Genomic DNA, 18,161 nt, shown 5'->3' on the forward strand with positions numbered 1-18,161 from the left:
CATGTTGAATACCGACGTCAAAGTCAGCAGTGGTATCATGTTCGCGCTGCTGTGTCACGCGACATTTCTGTTAACGATCCTGTGTATGTACTAAATTATAGTCAAGGTCCCAAATGGATCACCGGTGCTGTTACGGCCAAAGAGGGTAACAGAGTGTTTATGTTCTTATGTTCTTATGTTTATCGTCAAGCTTAAGAATGGGCAAACATGCAGGAAAAATGTTGATCAGATAAAGCTGCGGCACATGGATGAATCGGAACAGTCTGAGGAAGACACAATCAGTGACCAACCAACCTACCCTCAAGTCATCAAAGGACTCCGCTGTCATCAATGAATCTGGACTTTCAATCCCTGACATGGTCAATGCCACTCCCATCAGATCGGCTACCCAGCCCCCAGTTATAACAGACTCAGAATGCTCGCCCAAGGCTGGAGTTGAACTGAGACAATCAACTCGGGAGCGGAAAGCTCCGGAGCATCTCAATTTGTAAAAAGGCTGTTACAAATATTTTAAAGGGGGATTATTGTCATGTATGTATGCTTGGGGTTACTAGCCACCAGGCGGTGCCACTGTCAGAGGTCATTGAGCTGTACGTACGTATGTGCGGCCCAAGTATAAAAGGAAAGCCATCATGTAATGTAATCACTTTGGGCCCGAATAAAGCAGAGTCATGTTCGTACCTGTGTTAGTTTACAGTAGCCAGTCTATCGAGTTATTACATACATAACAATTTGCACATCTTTTTGTTTTACTCATGTCTTTTTCATTACTTCACTTAAATGATCTTTCATATTAATATTTTCTATTAAGCAGTTTGAAGATCATTCAACCTATTAACATCCACTTGGTAACTGGAGTATTTTGCGATTTGCTGTTTGTTTCCCTCCCCCTTTTATTTCTTTCCCAACCTGCAAAGGGGTTTGCTTATTTTTCAGTTTTCAGTTCTGAGGAGGAGCATAAACGTGAAATACTAAGCTGAGGTTTCCCTTTATAAATGCTGACAAGCCTGCTGTGTATTTTCAGCTGTAGTTCGGTGACAGAGGATGGGACGACCTTGGATCTAGCCTGGAGGCGACGAAGGTTGAACATCCCCAGCATCGAAGCACTGACCACACTTGACCAGCTCTGTTGGGCGGGCCACATCGTCCACATGCCCGACACGACACTCCCAAAACAAACACTCTACTCAGAACTCCTACACGGCATGCAAGCCCCAGGTGGGCAGAGGAAACATTTCAAGGCCACCCTCAAAGCATCCTTGATAAATTGCAACATCCCTACCGGCACCTGGGAATCCCTGGCCCAAGACCACCCTAAGTGAAGGAAAAGCATCCGGGAGAGCATTTAGCATCTCGAGTTTCGTCACCGAGAGCATGCAGAAATCAACGCAGACAGCAGGAGCGTGCAGCAAACCAGATTCCTCACCCACCCCTTCCTTCAACCACTGTCTGTCCCACCTGTGACAGAGACTGTAATTCCCGTATTGGACTGTACAGTCAAATGAGAACTTACTTTTAGAGTGGAAGCAAGTCTTTCTCGATTTCGAGGCACTGCCTATGATGATAATGATGTATTTTCAGCATTTTGTCTTTTGTTTTAGAAAATTATTCCATTCTTCAGTACTAATGACTCTCATCTGGTTAAGTATTTCACCAAAAAAAATTGGATAGGTCTGTTAGTAAGAGAAAAATGTAAAATGGTTAGTGCAGGTTCTGAAACATGGCCAAAAAGACTATATTTTTCTTTCCCAAACTCAGAGTGAGTAAAACTGATGATAGATTTTCGTCTTCACCACCTGGGCAATAATCTATCACGGCAGATAGTCTGCCCATTATAAAACACGTCTAATTTTCACTCCATTGAAGTGAAGACAGAAACCTATCACCTGGATTCAATGTACTGGTTTGTTACAAAACTAAAAGCCTAATTTGGATGAATCAGCTGAAGGACAGGGGTTGGACTCTGAAAATTCTTACACAAACTGTACGTGCATTTTTAAATAGCAAAATAATTACTATATGTGCATTCTAAACCTAAGGATTTTCTGTAGAGTTTTCCCAGATATCGTGCTCAGGTGCTAAGTAGATTATTTAACGTAATGTGTACACTGATAACAATGAAAAGGGTAAATCAAGACAGAGCCCAGCTGCACCATGAATAATCATAACACTATCAGAGGAACATATTCACAATACAGTTTACTTTTGTCTGAGATAACACAGAAAAAGTATTTCACTGTATATTCATTCCATTTGTCTTGGAAGTCTATCCTAACATACACAAAATCACTGCTGTAAATATATTCAGTAATAGAAAAGCACTGAAACAAAAAGATACACCATTTTGATTTATTTTCGTTAAATACAATTAGAGTATTTTCTACAACTAGAATACAACTAGAATATTTCACAGAGATTACCTCATTGTATGAAAAAGAGATTTCACATTTCGATTCTCTTCCATTTACAAAAGCCCCAACAATCGCTAAACTACAGGATGGCCTTCGTGAGCATGCATCCATCCAGGTGTAGACACTGCTGCAAAAGTTTCAAGCTAATAAGATTTTTCAAGATCTATAGCTCACAGTGATTGTAAATAGATTGGCCTTCTAATTTGAAATTTATCTGATTATTCATCTCAACTGAACTTACTTAACCAGTAGTCCAGTAAGTACTTTGTTTACTCTCAAAGGGCCTATACCCATCAAAGGCCATAATCAACTCTTACCTCAATAAGCTTAACAGATAAGTGACTAGAGCACACAGGTGGCCACAACCTTGCAGCCTGAATGCTGTCGTAATGCACAGGAAAAGGATTAAATTATTCATTGAAGTATGGGTGAGCATATTGTTCTTGCAGGTAAAAGTGGGTCCCTTTACTGGATGGTCTCCAGTCGTCTTGGTTAATCCTTGCCACCTGGACCAAGACCTAGCTCTGTCAAGCCTATATCGTGGCTGGTGTGCAACGGCCACCACACGTTAAAAAAAATCCACGCACAGGCATCTTCCACCCTTCAAGATGTAGTTCGGGATCTGGAATATTAGTTCGGGATCTGGAACATTGAAACACCTGTGAACTCATCCCTTTTTGGCGTGGAAGCAAGTCATCCTTGCTTCGAGGGACTGCCTATCATGATTATCTCAATTGTGCCAATGTGGCAAGCAGCAGATAAGCAAGGCGGGTAGAAAAACTGGAACAAAAGTTATTGTTAGGCATTTATCATCATTGTTTCTAGTACATCAAAATTCCTAGAGACGTCTTACATCAGTGTGGCAGTGACACTGGGCAAGTTGAAAGGGCTGGAAAAAAACAAATGGCATATACAGCTCCTACTGCTTATATTGGCCATGTTCGTGTTAGCATGGTTTGCTTGCTATATGAGGTGGACGTGAAAATGAGTGGCACTTCTAAAATATCACTCCAACGTTTTGAATGCACCCAAACCACCAGTGAACAAAGTAACCAGTGTATATGCAGTTTCACAAACTTTATTTAAGGCACACTTGCTAAAAGGTCAAAAAAACATTAGCTTTGATTACAGAGAATGTAATTGTACTGAATTTTAGTTTATACCACAAGTAGGTGATGAACTCTTCTAAAACAGAAGAGTTTCACAATTTGCTAACCATTAGCAGACACATTTTTCACTACCACATCCATATTCTTTCCTTAGTTTTTGTTTTGGCCAAGCAGGGCTTCACTTTTGAAGGCAAGTGTGTAACATCAATACGCCTATAAAAAAAACACCATTCTCATCACTATTATGACATTCTAGGCTGCATAACCTTTAAGAAACACCGACAACACATTTTCTACTCACTACTCTGGTGAAGTGGCATTAAGATACATTTTTCTCCGTGTCCCTGGCGGAATCCTATGTTGTGCCAAGACTTCCTTCTCTGAAGTCATCCTTCAGAGGAATTAAAATCAGGTCTGCCAAGTGCTTCAGCCAATTGCTTGGCTTTTTGGGCTAGAAGGGGGTCACTGATAAGTGCATCTCTCCCACGTACATTCTGAAAGGCGTAGCAGTGCCTTCTCAACTTTCCTATCCTTTCCCTCATGCTTCTTCTTTCTGTCTGGGTTGGAATTTTGATGCTATTCAGTTAACAGCTGTTCATACTGTCTGTGCAAGTCAGTGGCAATAGAATTTGGAAGACTGAGATACTGTGCTAGGATGCGCTGGCAGATCTTCAGCAGATCATCCATCTCATTTAGGGGGTCAATTTTCGTGCTGAATCTCATCACTTTCCAGCCATGTTTGCTGTTGCAGTCAGCACTGATTAGCACAAATTATAACCCAGCACTAATGACAGGGGATTAAGTAGCAAAGGTAATCACACTGTAAGCAGGTGCGAACTGCTGAATAAAGAACAGAATCTGCCTGAAATAGCTGGGGTGCTTAATAAGGTATAAGTGATGCTTTGTCAATGACAGCTATAAGAGTGGCTAGCATTAATTGCCTAGTATAGACAATTGTTCACAATAATCACAGGCAGTATAAGCTGTGGGGACTGTATCCAGGGATGTTAAAAATGGACGAGAGAAGAAATTTGTGCAACACACACGAACAACATGAAATAGTCACAATTTGTAGACAAGGTAATAAACTACTGGGATGTACAGACAGAACAATGGAATGAAAGTCGACTGACATTATTGTAGGAAAATAGCATTATGGAAATTCAATCAAGAAAGTTGCTAGGGAAATATTGAACTAGTTGCAGAATGCAGACAGGATACTGATCTAATTAACAAACTACCATTGTCGCTATTGCTGAGGTAACGGCTCAAGAATGTGGAGTCAAGTGGGCAAACAAGGTAAATAAGCTAGATGTACTAAATGGATTAAAAGCAAGCCAAGAACCTTCAACGATCGATAGATACGCAACTATAATATAATTAAAGAGAAAGAATGTGAGCCATGCCCTGGGGACCGCCCTCAGGAGCACATGGACAGGGACCAAGAAAGGTACAAGAATGTAACCATTTCTGTATTCTGCAGAGTGCTCCACCTCGAGTGGTCGAGAGAGACTCTCCGTGCATATGCTCAAGAAATAAAGACCTGATGTTGAATTAAGACCTACCCGACACGACTCATTAGAAGAACCAGAGGTGATCTTGGTTGAGACAGCGCAGGCGCATTTCACCCGGACGAGGTCCGGTTTCAGAAGTGTTATCTCAACAGTTATGCTGAGGTTATACAATGCATTGGTTAAACCACATTTGGAGTACTGTGTGCAATTCTGTCCACCAAACTATAAAAGAGAAAAACATGTGCCAAGAAAAACAACCACAATAATTCCAACTATAAGGGGATGAGCTATGAGGAAAGATTGGAAAAACTCTGGGAGTGGGGACAAGACTGGGGGATCCTACGATTCATCGACAAATGAAAGCAGGGTTTCCAGTCTGCTGAAAGCTGAAAGTGGTCCCATCTTGACTCTTGAAGAAACAAGAAGTTTTAAGATACATATCAGCCTCCTTTAATTAAATTTAACATGAGAACTTTGTTAAGTCAAGGGTTGGTGCATCTCACCATTTATGCCAAAATGTCGGGCTGGGGGTTTTCAAGCCTTCAATCTGTACAAGATATAGGCCCCAATTTTCGTGAGCTGCAAGGCTCGCCCATTTACCGTCCAAAGGACCGCCAATGGCCGCCAAGAGACCGGGCGGTACTTTGCCTGAAAGATTCCTCTAAAAGAGGTTGCGGTGCCAACCGGCGGCAAAATAATGACTTACGCCGTCAATCTGGGCGGCAGCAGGCGGGAGCTCTCAATCTCGGAGGCAAATGAGCTTGTCGCCCAAGTGCTGCTGAGGATGGAGTCCGGCCCAGGGAGGGGGGAAAAGTAAAAAGTACAAAAAAAAAACACCGGAACACCTTCAGGGGATCCCATCCAGGTAAGTTGCTGTAAAAAAATGTTTTTAAAGATGTTCACTAACCTTTTCTTTCAGATCTTCATACCTACCATCGAGGTTAGACCAGCCTCCACGCAGCGGTCCTTCCCCCTGCTGACGCCGACTCCCGCCAACTCCCACCTGCATCAATCTAGCATCTCGGCGGGTGGGAGGACACTTATGCGACTTGGCTGCCAGAGGACGTCAGCGGGCGCGGTGCTCCCCTCCCGCCCTCTCCAGCCCAAGTGGAAACTGGGAGAGAGGAAAACGGCAGCAAAACTCGGCGGCAGTCAGCGGCGGCAGCGGACGGTAAGGCCACCAATATTGGGACCATAGAAACGCAAACTTTCAGTACATTTAAGATGAAATTGGGTGTTAAGGTGGGGAAGGAAGGGTACTAGAGGGAAGAATGCCAGTGTACCCAAGGGGCTTTTCTTGACTTTGACCTTCTGTTTTTATTATTTCTAATCAGTGCTGACTGCTGTTAATCGTTGGATTTTTCTGTTTAAATTGGACACTGATATGATTGTTTCAATAAGTACAAAAATGTTGTTTGAAGTAAATAATTGCAGATTACTGTATAAAGTGTTCTGAAATTATCAAATGTGGAAAATGGAATAACAATAACACCAACAAATTACTTTTATGTAGCACCTTTAACGTAGTGAAACATCCCAAAGCGCTTCACAGGAGTATTATGCGATAAAAATTTGACACCGAGCCGCATAAGTAGATATTAGCGCAGGCGATCAAAAGCTTGGCCATAGAGGTATGTTTTAAGGAGCGTCTTGAAGGGGAAAAGAGAGGTAGAGAGGTAGAGAGGCGGAGAGGTTTAGGCAGGGAGTTGCAGTGTTTGGAGCCTAGGAAACAGAAGGCACGGTCAACCAATGGTTGAGTGATTATAATCAGGGATGCTCAGGAGGGCAGAATTAGAGTAGCGCAAACATCTTACGTAGGCTAGAATTTTGGAGGCCAGCCAGGAGTGCGTTGGACTAGTCAAGTCTAGAGGTAACAAAGGCTGCAAGAGCGGATGAACGGGCGATGTTACGGCGGTGGAAATCGGCGGTCTTAGTTATGCTGCGGATATGTGGTCGAAAGCTCATTTCAGGGTCAGATATGACACCAAGGTTGCAAACAGTCTGGTTCAATCTCAGGCAGGAGTTGAGAGAGAGGGATGGAGTCAGTGTCCAGAGAACAATGGCTTTGGTCTTCCCAATTTTCAATTGGAGAAAATTTCTGCTTATCCAGAACTGGATGTCAGACAAGCAGTATGACAATTTAGAGACCGTGGAAGGGTCGAGAGAAGTGGTAGTGAGGTAGAGCTGGGTGTCATCAGCGTACATGTGGAAACTGATGATGTGTTTCCGGATGATGTCGCCAAGGGGCAATATGTAGATGAGAAATAGGAGAAATAAGATATAATGTATTTGTATTTGTGGGTCTTGTAAAAAAAAAGGTAGCATAACCCAACATCTATTACTTCTATTGTCTTTATAGTTGTAGTAAAATTAGCTCGCCATAATTTATACAAGGGAGCAAAAGCAAGTGCAACTGCTGCATTATTGTAACTCAATGGGCTGGATGTTTGGTTGTCTAATGCCTGAGTTAGCGGCCTGAAGGGGTGTTAATGGGAGCATCAGAGGTTACCGACCGGGAGCATAGCTTTTAGCTCCATGACCGAAAATTCATTAGAGGCTCACTGGGGGCGCAAAGCAGCAGCGCCTGGCTGCTGACGATCAGTGCGATCCTGTCAGTCCTGGTGCAATGCTCACGCTTGCGCCCCATTCGGTAAATTACATGCAGCCGCCTCATTTAATAGCCGCCAAGAACATGTCTGGAAAAACAGTCGGTACAGGCTTGCAGAGTCGTTAACCGGTGGCGATTTAAAGGGATCAGGAAGCAGTTCCCTCGGAGGTCACAGTTAGTGCAACATTTACACAGATCACGGTGCGTGAGCCTCCGTGTTTGCAGCAGCAGACAGCCATAACACTGCAGGTTGAAAACAAGTGATTTTAAAAACTTTAATGGATGCATTACAATGCCTTTAAGACTTGGCTTTTCCCGGGATCTGAGTTCTGCGTATGCGCAATGGGTCTGCAAAATGTACCGACCAAACTTTCATTAGCCTCCCCCCAGCCCTGATATGCAACGGCTGATTTATCGCTCCTGTCAGCTCTTCGACCGATTCTTACAAATTTCTGGGCCGGAGGCACAAACCTTTTGAAGGCGCTAAAAATACCGCTCCGCCTGGATTAACGCCGCAAGAGAAGCGCAACCGAATTACTCCCTCTATGTCTTTTTACTGTTGGATGCTGATTACTGCCAGAGAAAGGGCAGAAGTTCATTGCATTCATTATGGTTTTAAGACCCAGAACAACCAACTTCCCAAATGAGACAGGCTAGAACCCCATTTCAAAATAGAGCCCCCTCCCTTTCCATCTCCCTGCTTTCATTCGTCGATTCCTGTCAGGCTGGAATCGTGGAAAGCCCCAGTCTTGTCCCCACCGCCAGCCACACCTACTCCCCCCCTCCAACTTGCATATTTTAACATCCAAAATAACATATGTTTCCTCTTTTAAAACAAAATTACGAAATATCTTCTTTTAGCAATGAACTACAATATACTCACTTTTTCTGGCTTTTTTTAGCAAGTCTTGCAGCCTCAGCAGCTGCCTTCCTCATTTCAAACTCTTCTCTTTTCAGCACCTCTCCACTTCCCCTGTATCCCAGCTCCACCAGCTGTCGAGCCAACTCTTCATCCTAAGGGATTCATGGAGATGATTTACCAAGGCAGAACTACACTAGCTGACTGCCTCATATATTACAGCAATATTGGAGTCTTTAGGCCAGTCAGAAAACAAGTGCAAAAAAAAGAGAAGAAAAAGACATCTTTTTACAACTTCTGCATGAAGTGAGCTGTTCAGCACAGCTAACTGTAATACAAGGAGTGTGAGTGCTGAGTGTGAGTGGTTTTTCTATAAAATGGGTTTTTAGTATATCACAGTTTTAATGTTGTCCCATAAGAATTATAAAGTAACTGATGCTTTCCTGTTGAAGCATATGCTGTCGTCTAAAACTTAAAATGCAACTCATTGAAGATAAAGAATTTTTAAAATTACAAATTACAAACAAATTACAAATAAATGTTCTGTATATACAGAAATTTTCACATTAAACCAGAAGCTGGTACTTTTATTACAAGAACTTGGGTGAACTGCAGTATAACACATTCATGAATTTACTGCAATTTTTTGTTTCGAATAGTTAACAAACTGATTTCACAACACATGCATTTTAGAAACAAGGGACTAGAAAATTGATGGTTTATCGCCACCCGTTACTGCCAGATTCGGGCAAAAGAATGGCGACCACTGAGTTTCTGCCCGCTGCTGGCGGGCTCCACGGTGCCCGCCATTTTCAGATAGCCTGCAGCGCTGCTTATGTCCGCTCGCTAGGGATATGTAGATTCTGCAGATCATGACATCAGTGAGTGTGCAACAATCATTTGAGGCCCAATCTGCAAGTTTTAACTTCACCACTCTACTTACCAGCATGCCTTAAATGCGACGAGCCGAGCAAACGTTGAGAAGCAGGAGGGAGGCTCCAGCAGCGGTATTTAAAGGGATCACCAGCAATAACTTGCACCCAACATGTTTCTGCAATTTGACTGGCTCTGTGCAACTTTCTGCAACTCCAGCAGCTTTATAAACCTCTTTCAAGCTTCCATGGTAACAGGAAATGTTGTTGCATGTGGCGAACCCCTTCACTATTTTTTAAAGGCTTTTGCTTTTAGCACTTGTTCATAGTCATGGGAGCTGTACTGGCAGTCCTCCACGCGCTTGAGTATCTTAGGGAGAGGGAGCGGAGACAGCAAAGAAGACGAGAAAATGGGCGCAGAAGGAAGAGGAGGAGTGCCAGGAGGGCTCTCAACAAGCCTTACCCACCTTGAGTCTTCCGAGTGCACTTCACTTATATTCACTTAAACGAGGAGCAGTGTATTAGGAGGCGCCGCTTCACCAAGGATATGGTCACAGAACTCTGCCACCTCCTACAACCAGACCTGAAGTCACAGAGCAGGGCGACCACAGCTCTCCCAGTGGCAATTAAAGTCACCATGGCCCTCTATTCCTTTGCCAGTGGATCTTTCCAGTCTGCAGCAAGAGACATAGCTAACATCTCACAATTCGCCGTCCATCACTGCATGAGGGAAGTCACTGAGGCTCTCTACACCAGGAGAAGGGACTATGTTGTCTTCTCTCTGAGCAGAGAGAAGCAGGATGTGGCTTTACTAGGATATCGGCCCATGATGCTAGGTGCCATCGACTGCACCCACGTGGCTTTGCTGGCACAGCACAACTGTCCTGAGATCTTCCCTAACCGCAAAGGCTATCACTCACTTAATGTACAGTTGGTATGCAACCATGCCCAGCACTTCCAGACAGTCAATGCCCGCTATGCTGGAAGCAGTCAAGATGCCTCTACTCTGTGTCAGTCTGGTGTGCAAGCAATCTTCCAGCCACCACATGTAACTCAAGGGTGGCTGCTCGGAGACAAGAGCCATCCGCTCTGCACTTGGCTGATGACTCCCATCCGGAACACCACCATTCGTGCCCAGCACTCGTATAATGAGAGCCATGCTGTCAGCAGAAACATCATCGGGCAGACCATCGGGCTACTGAAGCAACGGTTCCGATGCTTTGACCAGGAGCCTTCCAGTAATTGACGGAGCGGGTGTCATATTTTGTGGTGGTCTGCCACATTCTTCTCAACTTGGCCATCACGAGGGAGCTGCCCTTGCCACGAAGGATTGTAGGAGCAACTCAAGAGGAGGACGAGGGAGAGGAAGATGAGGAAGAGGAAAAGGAAGAGGAAGGGAGGAGGCAGACAGCAAATCCCCCTTCCAGACAGGCTGTCCGTGAACGTTTCATGAGACTCCAATTCCAATGAATGAAACCCCAGATCCCCGTTGCTCACCACATCCTCATTATACCATCCCTCCATCACAGAATATCACAGCAACCTCCTGGGCACAAAGTTAAATGAGAGCCATCACAAAAGATTCTGGAACAAAATTAATAAATGTATCAAAAATCAACTGACACATACGATATATTAATCATCCCTTGGTGCCTGTCGATCGGGTGCCCTTTCCTGATTTAGTGCTCCTACAAAGTGCTCCCCCCGTGGCTGCAGCATGGCTGGTGGAAGACTCCTGAGTTTCCATGGAGGAGACTTCAGAAGGCCTTGCAGGATGACCTCAAGCAGCTCTGGCCTAGAAGGCCCAGCTGTAGACAGTACCACCTCAGCATGAGAGGCAGCAGTCTGGGCTGGCTGACTGACGGGCAGCGGCAAGGGCAATGGCTGAGTGACAGTTTTTTGAACAGAAATGCTATCATCCTGAGAGAGGACAGCAGGGTCCTGCTCCACTGACGCACTACTCCACTGCCACTCCCCCGGGGCGGCTCCTCAGCATTCCTAGTAATCTGTTGAAGCACAGATTTCTGGGCTGCTGCGACACCCTGCAAACCTTGGTCGATACTAACAAACCCAGTCACGAAGGCAGCAGTCTGAGATTGAAGCACTACTAGGTTGGGTTGCTTCTGCCTGTGCTGCAAAGGCAGACACGTCATCCAGCACACGCAGCATCATGTCTGGGTCAGCACAGTCTCTTTGACTGTCCACTCATGCCGGGTGCCTCACCCTGTGCAGATCCCGCTTCTTCACTAGTCTCTGAAGTACGCGCAGTGCTAGTTTCTATGCTGGTGTCTGCGAGTGACAGATGAAGTGACACTGTGTCTTCTTCTTCTTCTTCTCCTCCCCCCTCGCTCGCTGCATAGTCTCGGGGACAGGTTGCTCGTGTACTTGTTCCTGATTAGTTGAAAACAGAAAGGCACAAGAGTCAGGTTATGGTGAGGGGAGGGGGTAGAAAGCAAGATATGCATACATGCAGCATCGGCAACTTGAAAGTGATTGTGGGATGAGGGGGAAGAGGGATGTGATGGGAAGCATACCACTGCTGTCCCAAAGGGCTTCAACTTCCAAGTTGCCACGGTCTCCATAATCTGCCACCCAATAATCTCCAGCACTCACTCCTCCAGTTGGTTGAGGTCCTGGCTGGCAGTTTGCTCTCCCCTCTGCCCACCTATTTGCTGCTGCTCCCTCCTGTTATGTGCAAACATGGCCTGCAAGAGAAAGGGAAGTGTGTGAGTCAGTGTGGTGCAATGTGTTTGGGTGATGTGCCTGTTATAGTTGAACAGCTATCAGTGCGTGCAAGGTGTGAGATGCGGGTGTGAGTGTTGCAGCAGTCGCAAGGTTCTTCACTAGCCTCTGAAGTACGCGCAGTGCCAGTTTTTGTGCTAGTGTCTGCGAGTGACAGATGCAGTGACACTGTGTCCTGTCATCATCATCATCATCATCATAGGCAGTCCCTCGGAGTCGAGGATATATAAGAACATAAGAATTAGGAACAGGAGAAGGCCATCTAGCCCCTCGAGCCTGCTCCGCCACTCAACAAGATCATGGCTGATCTGGCCGTGGACTCAGCTCCACTTACCCTCCCACTCCTCATAACCCTTAATTCCCTTATTGGTTAAAAATCTATCTATCTGTGATTTGAATACATTCAATGAGCTAGCCTCAACTGCTTCCTTGGGCAGAGAATTCCACAGATTCACAACCCTCTGGGAGAAGAAATTCCTTCTCAACTCGGTTTTAAATTGGCTCCCCCGTATTTTGAGGCTGTGCCCCCTAGTTCTAGTCTCCCCGACCAGTGGAAACAACCTCTCTGCCTCTATCTTGTCTATTCCTTTCATTATTTTAAATGTTTCTATAAGATCACCCCTCATCCTTCTGAACTCCAACGAGTAAAGACCCAGTCTACTCAATCTATCATCATAAGGTAACCCCCTCAACTCCGGTATCAGGTTAGTGAATCGTCTCTGAACCCCCTCCAAAGCTAGTATATCCTTCCTTAAGTAAGGTGACCAAAACTGGACACAGTACTCCAGGTGCGGCCTCACCAATACCCTGTACAGTTGCAGCAGGACCTCCATGCTTTTGTACTCCATCCCTCTCGCAATGAAGGCCAACATTCCATTCGCCTTCCTGATTACCTGCTGCACCTGCAAACTAACTTTTTGGGATTCATGCACAAGGACCCCCAGGTCCCTCTGCACCGCAGCATGTTGTCATTTCTCCCCATTCAAATAATATTCCCTTTTACTGTTTTTTTTTCCAAGGTGGATGACCTCACATTTTCCGACATTGTATTCCATCTGCCAAACCTTAGCCCATTCGCTTAACCTATCTAAATCTCTTTGCAGCCTCTCTGTGCCCTCTATACAACCCGCTTTCCCACTAATCTTTGTGTCATCTGCAAATTTTGTTACACTACACTCTGTCCCTTTTTCCAGGTCATCTATGTATATTGTAAACAGTTGTGGTCCCAACACCGATCCCTGTGGCACACCACTAACCACCGATTTCCAACCAGAAAAGTACCCATTTATCCCGACTCTCTGCTTTCTGTTATTGCTTCCACTTTAAAAGTGAGTTCTCAGATAACTGAGGAGTCCAATGTGGATGTGAATGAAGCCTGTGCCAAACATGACTGGGAATTAGACTGGACCCGATACTGGCCCATCTGTTGAGCAGTAAGTCAATGAGCAACGGTTTTAGCACTGAAATCAAGACTACAATCATGTTACTGAGCACGAATTTTGCGTGCTACCTAGACCACTTTGACCTGCCGCAGCTTTACAGCGTTGAGCCTTAACACTGCCCGTTTTGTGGTCATATCCAATTTCCAGGCCTAAGTCTTTAGCAAGGCTCCAGACTTGTATCGTACCTATGAGTTTTAAACATCATAACAATCTAAAGAAGATTTTAATAATACTTCAGAAAACTGCATGGACTTCCATGATAGTGTGGAAGGATAGAAATAAAAATGGTCATGTGCATACTATTTGTTACTACAGATCAGCTGTCAAAAGCATTACATGCAGTTTTGTTTTCTGCTTATTCAGCATGAATTACTGTGACTGTGCATTAAGTCTTCTAGATTTGATCATAGAAACATAGAAACATAGAAAATAGGTGCAGGAGTATCAGACAGTAACAATTATTTATTCATTAATTACATTAATTTTACTTGAAAACTTTTGGTTTAAAAGAATGTTATCATTGATCATTGTGGTTTAAAATATGATGAATTTGATAAAGCATATTAAATAAAATGGGGGGAAAAGAAAGAGATAAAACTTTAAACATTTATAAAGTCTATTGTACTTGTTCTTCATCTCATGGATTTCTTCAATTATATTTTCTTTTAAATCTTTTGGCATCAAGAGATTTGATTAAACTGGCAGAAATTGGAGAAGAATTAACAATTAGCAGGAGTTCAGATGATGCATATTACTTATGTCAAAGCTGTAGGTTTTCTAACCAAACAGAGGAATTGAAAATACTTTTTTAATGTCTGTTAAGTTTCATGGAATTGAACAGTTATGTTTAAATTAAAAGCTACCTGGAGGAAATAAATATATACAAATCAAGTATCAACCTTTACCTACTGAGCAAGATTCTGCCCCTTCCACACTTAGCTCCCTACATCCCTATCACTGAACACATTTTCAGTCCTCAACCCCCACCTCCCATTGGACAAGTGTCCCATTCTTATCTATCGAATCGTAGCCAGAAAATGACCTGCAATGGCTTTTCTTCCCACTCCAGCATCATTACCTCTGGTGTCCCTCAAGTATCTATCCTTGGTCCCCTCTTATTTCTCATCTATATGCTGCCCCTTGGCGACATCATCCGAAAACAGTTTCCACATGTACGCTGACGACACCCAGCTCTATCTCACCACCACTTCTCTCGACCCCTCCATGGTCTCCAAATTGTCAGATTGCTTGTCCAATATCCAACACTGGATGAGCAGAGAATTTCTCCAATTAAATATTGGGAAGACCGAAGTCATTGTCTTTGGTCCCCGCCACAAACTACGTTCCCTAGCCACTGACTCCAACCTTTTTCCTAGCATCTCTCTGAGGCTGAACCAGACTGTTCGCAACCTAGATGTCATATTTGACCCTGAAATAAGCTTTCAGCCACATATTTGCGGCATAACTAAAACCACCTATTTCCACCTCCATAACATTGCCCATCTCCGCCCCTGCCTCAGCTCATTTGCTGCTGAAACTCTCATCCATGCCTTTGTTACCTCTAGACTTGACTACTCCAACCCATACCTGGCTGGCCTCGCACATTCTACCCTGCGTAAACTTGAGGTCATCCAAAACTCGGCAGTCCATGTCCAAACTCACACCAAGATCTGCTCACCCATCGCGCCTGTGCTCCTTGACCTACACTGGCTTCCGGTTAAGCAGGGTGGATGGGGGGAACCAATGGATGTGGTGTATTTGGATTTTCAGAAGGCATTCAATAAGGTGCCACATAAAAGGTTACTGCACAAGATAAAATTTCACGGTGTTGGGGGTAATATATTAGCATGGATAGAGAATTGGCTAACTAACAGAAGACAGAGAGTCAGGATAAATGGGTAATTTTCCGGTTGGCAAATGGTAACTAGTGGGGTGCCACAGGGATCTGTGCTGGAGCCTCAACTATTTATAATCTATATTAATGACCTGGATGAAGGGACCAAGTGTAATGTAGCCAAGTTTGCTGATGATAGCAAAGATGGATGGGAAAGCAAGTTGTGAGGAGGACACAAAGAATCTGCAAAGGGACATAGACAGCCTAAATGAGTGGGCAAACATTTGGCAGATGGAGTATAATGTGGGAAAGTGTGAGGTTATGCACTTTGACAGGAAAAATAAAAAAGCATGCTGCAGTACAAAGGGACCTGGGGGTCCTTGTGCATGAAACACAAAAGGTTAGTATGTAGGTATAGCAAGTAATCAGGAAGGCAAATGGAATATTGGCCTGTATTGCAATGGGGATAGAGTATAAAAGCAGAGAAGTCCTGCTACAGCTGTACAGGGTATTGGTGAGACCACTGCGTACAATTTTGGTCACATTTAAGAAGGGATATAAGGGATATAATTGCATTGGAGGCAGTTCAGAGAAGTTTCACTAGGTTGATTCCTGAGATGATGGGATTGACTTATGAAGAAAGGTTGAGCAGGTTGGGCTTACACTCATTAGAGTTTAGAAGAATTAGAGGTGACCTTATTGAAACATATAAGATACTGAGGGGGCTCGACAAGGTTGATGCAGAGAGGATGACTCGTGGGGGAATCTAGAACTAGGGGCATAGTTTCAGAATTAAAGTTCGCCCATTTAGAACTGAAATGAGGAAGAATTTCTTCTCTCAGCGGGTTGTAAATCTGTGGAATTCTCTACCCCAGAGAGCTATGGAGGCAGGGTCATTGAATATATTTAAGGTGGAGATAGACAGATTTTTGAATGATAAGGGAGTGAAGAGTTATGGGGAGAGGGCAGGGAAGAGGAACTGAGCCCAAGGTCAGATCAGCCATGATCTTATTAAATGGTAGAGCAAGCTCGAGGGGCCAAATGGCCTACTCCTGCTCCTATTACGTTCTTATGTTCTACCTCTCTTTCCTCCTTTAAGACGGTCCTTAAAACCTACCTCTTTGACCAAGCTTTTGGTCATCTGCCATAATTTCTTCTGATGTGGCTTGGTGTCAAATTTATTTGTTTTGTCTTATAACACTCCTGTGAAGTGCCCTGGGACATTTTACTACGTTAAAGGCGCTATATAAATACAAGCTGTTGTAGAAACATAGAAACATAGAAAATAGGTGCAGGAGTAGGCCATTCGGCCCTTCGAGCCTGCACCACTGTTCAATATGATCATGGCTGATCATGCAACTTCAATACCCCATTCCTGCTTTCTCTCCATACTCCTTGATCCCTTTAGCCGTAGGGGCCTCATCTAACTCCCTTTTGAATATATCTAATGAACTGGCCTCAAGAACTTTCTGTGGTAGAGGATTCCACAGGTTCACAATTCTCTGAGTGAAGAAGTTTCTCCTCATCTCAGTCCTAAATGGCCTACCCCTTATCCTTAGACTGTGACCCCTGGTTCTGGACTTCCCTAACATCGGGAACATTCTTCCTGCATCTAACCTGTCCAATCCCGTCAGAATTTTATATGTTTCTATGAGATCCCCTCTCATTCTTCTAAATTCCAGTGAATATAAGCCTAGTCGATCCAGTCTTTCCTCATATGTCAGTCCTGCCATCCCGGGAATCAGTCTGGTGAACCTTCGCTGCACTCCCTCAATAGCAAGAATGTCCTTCCTCAGATTAGGAGACCAAAACTGTACACAATATTCAAGGTGTGGCATCACCAAGGCCCTGTACAACTGCAGTAAGACCTCCCTGCTCCTATACCCAAATCCTCTCGCTGTGAAGGCCAACATGCCATTTACCTCCTTCACCGCCTGCTGTACCTGCATGCCAACTTTCAAAAACTAATGTACCATGACACCCAGGTCTCGTTGCACCTCCCCTTTTACTAATCTGTCACCATTCAGATAATAATCTGCCTTCCTGTTTTTGCTACCAAAGTGGATAACCTCACATTCATCTACATTGTTGTTGTTGTAACACTGCAAAAGTGAGTAAACTTCAATCAAAAGCAGAAGCACAGATTGATACAATCACTCTGAAATATTACATAATGATTCTAAACAATATGTACCCAAAATTTCTAGTGATTATTAGTACAGTATATGATCCAAGTCTTACTTAACTATGGGAAATTCAGTAGCAAAAGGTGTCCCATTTAAAACAGATTTATCATATTCAGTCAAGTTAGAATTGTAAACTTGTACATTTTTGATATTGTGAAACATTAGATATTATTACATACAATAAAGGGCAATGAATACAATGTTCATTATAATTAAGATTTATTTTAACAAAACTGACCAGTACATTTTAAAGTCACAGTACTTATGATATTTTAGAACAATGTGGTGAACAACACTGCCACCCTGTGGCATGTTCAACATGCAAAGGACTTAACAGTTTGCAATATACATAGCTTTAAAAAGCAAAGCACCTACCTTCCGAACATTTCAGCAAGCTTACCTATTTTATGTTCATTATGAACCAATTATGTGTAATTAAGCCAACTGAACAGAGAAATCATCAGCAAATGCATTACAATTTTAATAACAACAATTTAAAAAGAATTAAAAGTCAAATCAAAATTATTCCAGGAAGAGAATCATGTATTTCAGCACATTTCTAAATAAATATGTTATGGAATATC

General features: G+C 43.7%; 1 protein-coding gene across 1 annotated transcript in view; it reads right to left on the reverse strand.

The window, feature by feature from the left end:
- Window positions 1-18,161, reverse strand: part of cfap299 (cilia and flagella associated protein 299) — a 1,211,155-nt gene that overhangs the window by 1,157,582 nt on the left and 35,412 nt on the right. Inside the window, exon 2 of the mRNA XM_070871067.1 lies at window positions 8,526-8,656. Within this exon, the coding sequence (XP_070727168.1) occupies window positions 8,526-8,656 (131 nt within the window). The remainder of the gene's footprint in view (window positions 1-8,525; window positions 8,657-18,161) is intronic.

Source organism: Pristiophorus japonicus, chromosome 2 (assembly GCF_044704955.1).
Source record: "Pristiophorus japonicus isolate sPriJap1 chromosome 2, sPriJap1.hap1, whole genome shotgun sequence".
Taxonomy (NCBI): Eukaryota; Metazoa; Chordata; class Chondrichthyes; family Pristiophoridae; genus Pristiophorus; species Pristiophorus japonicus.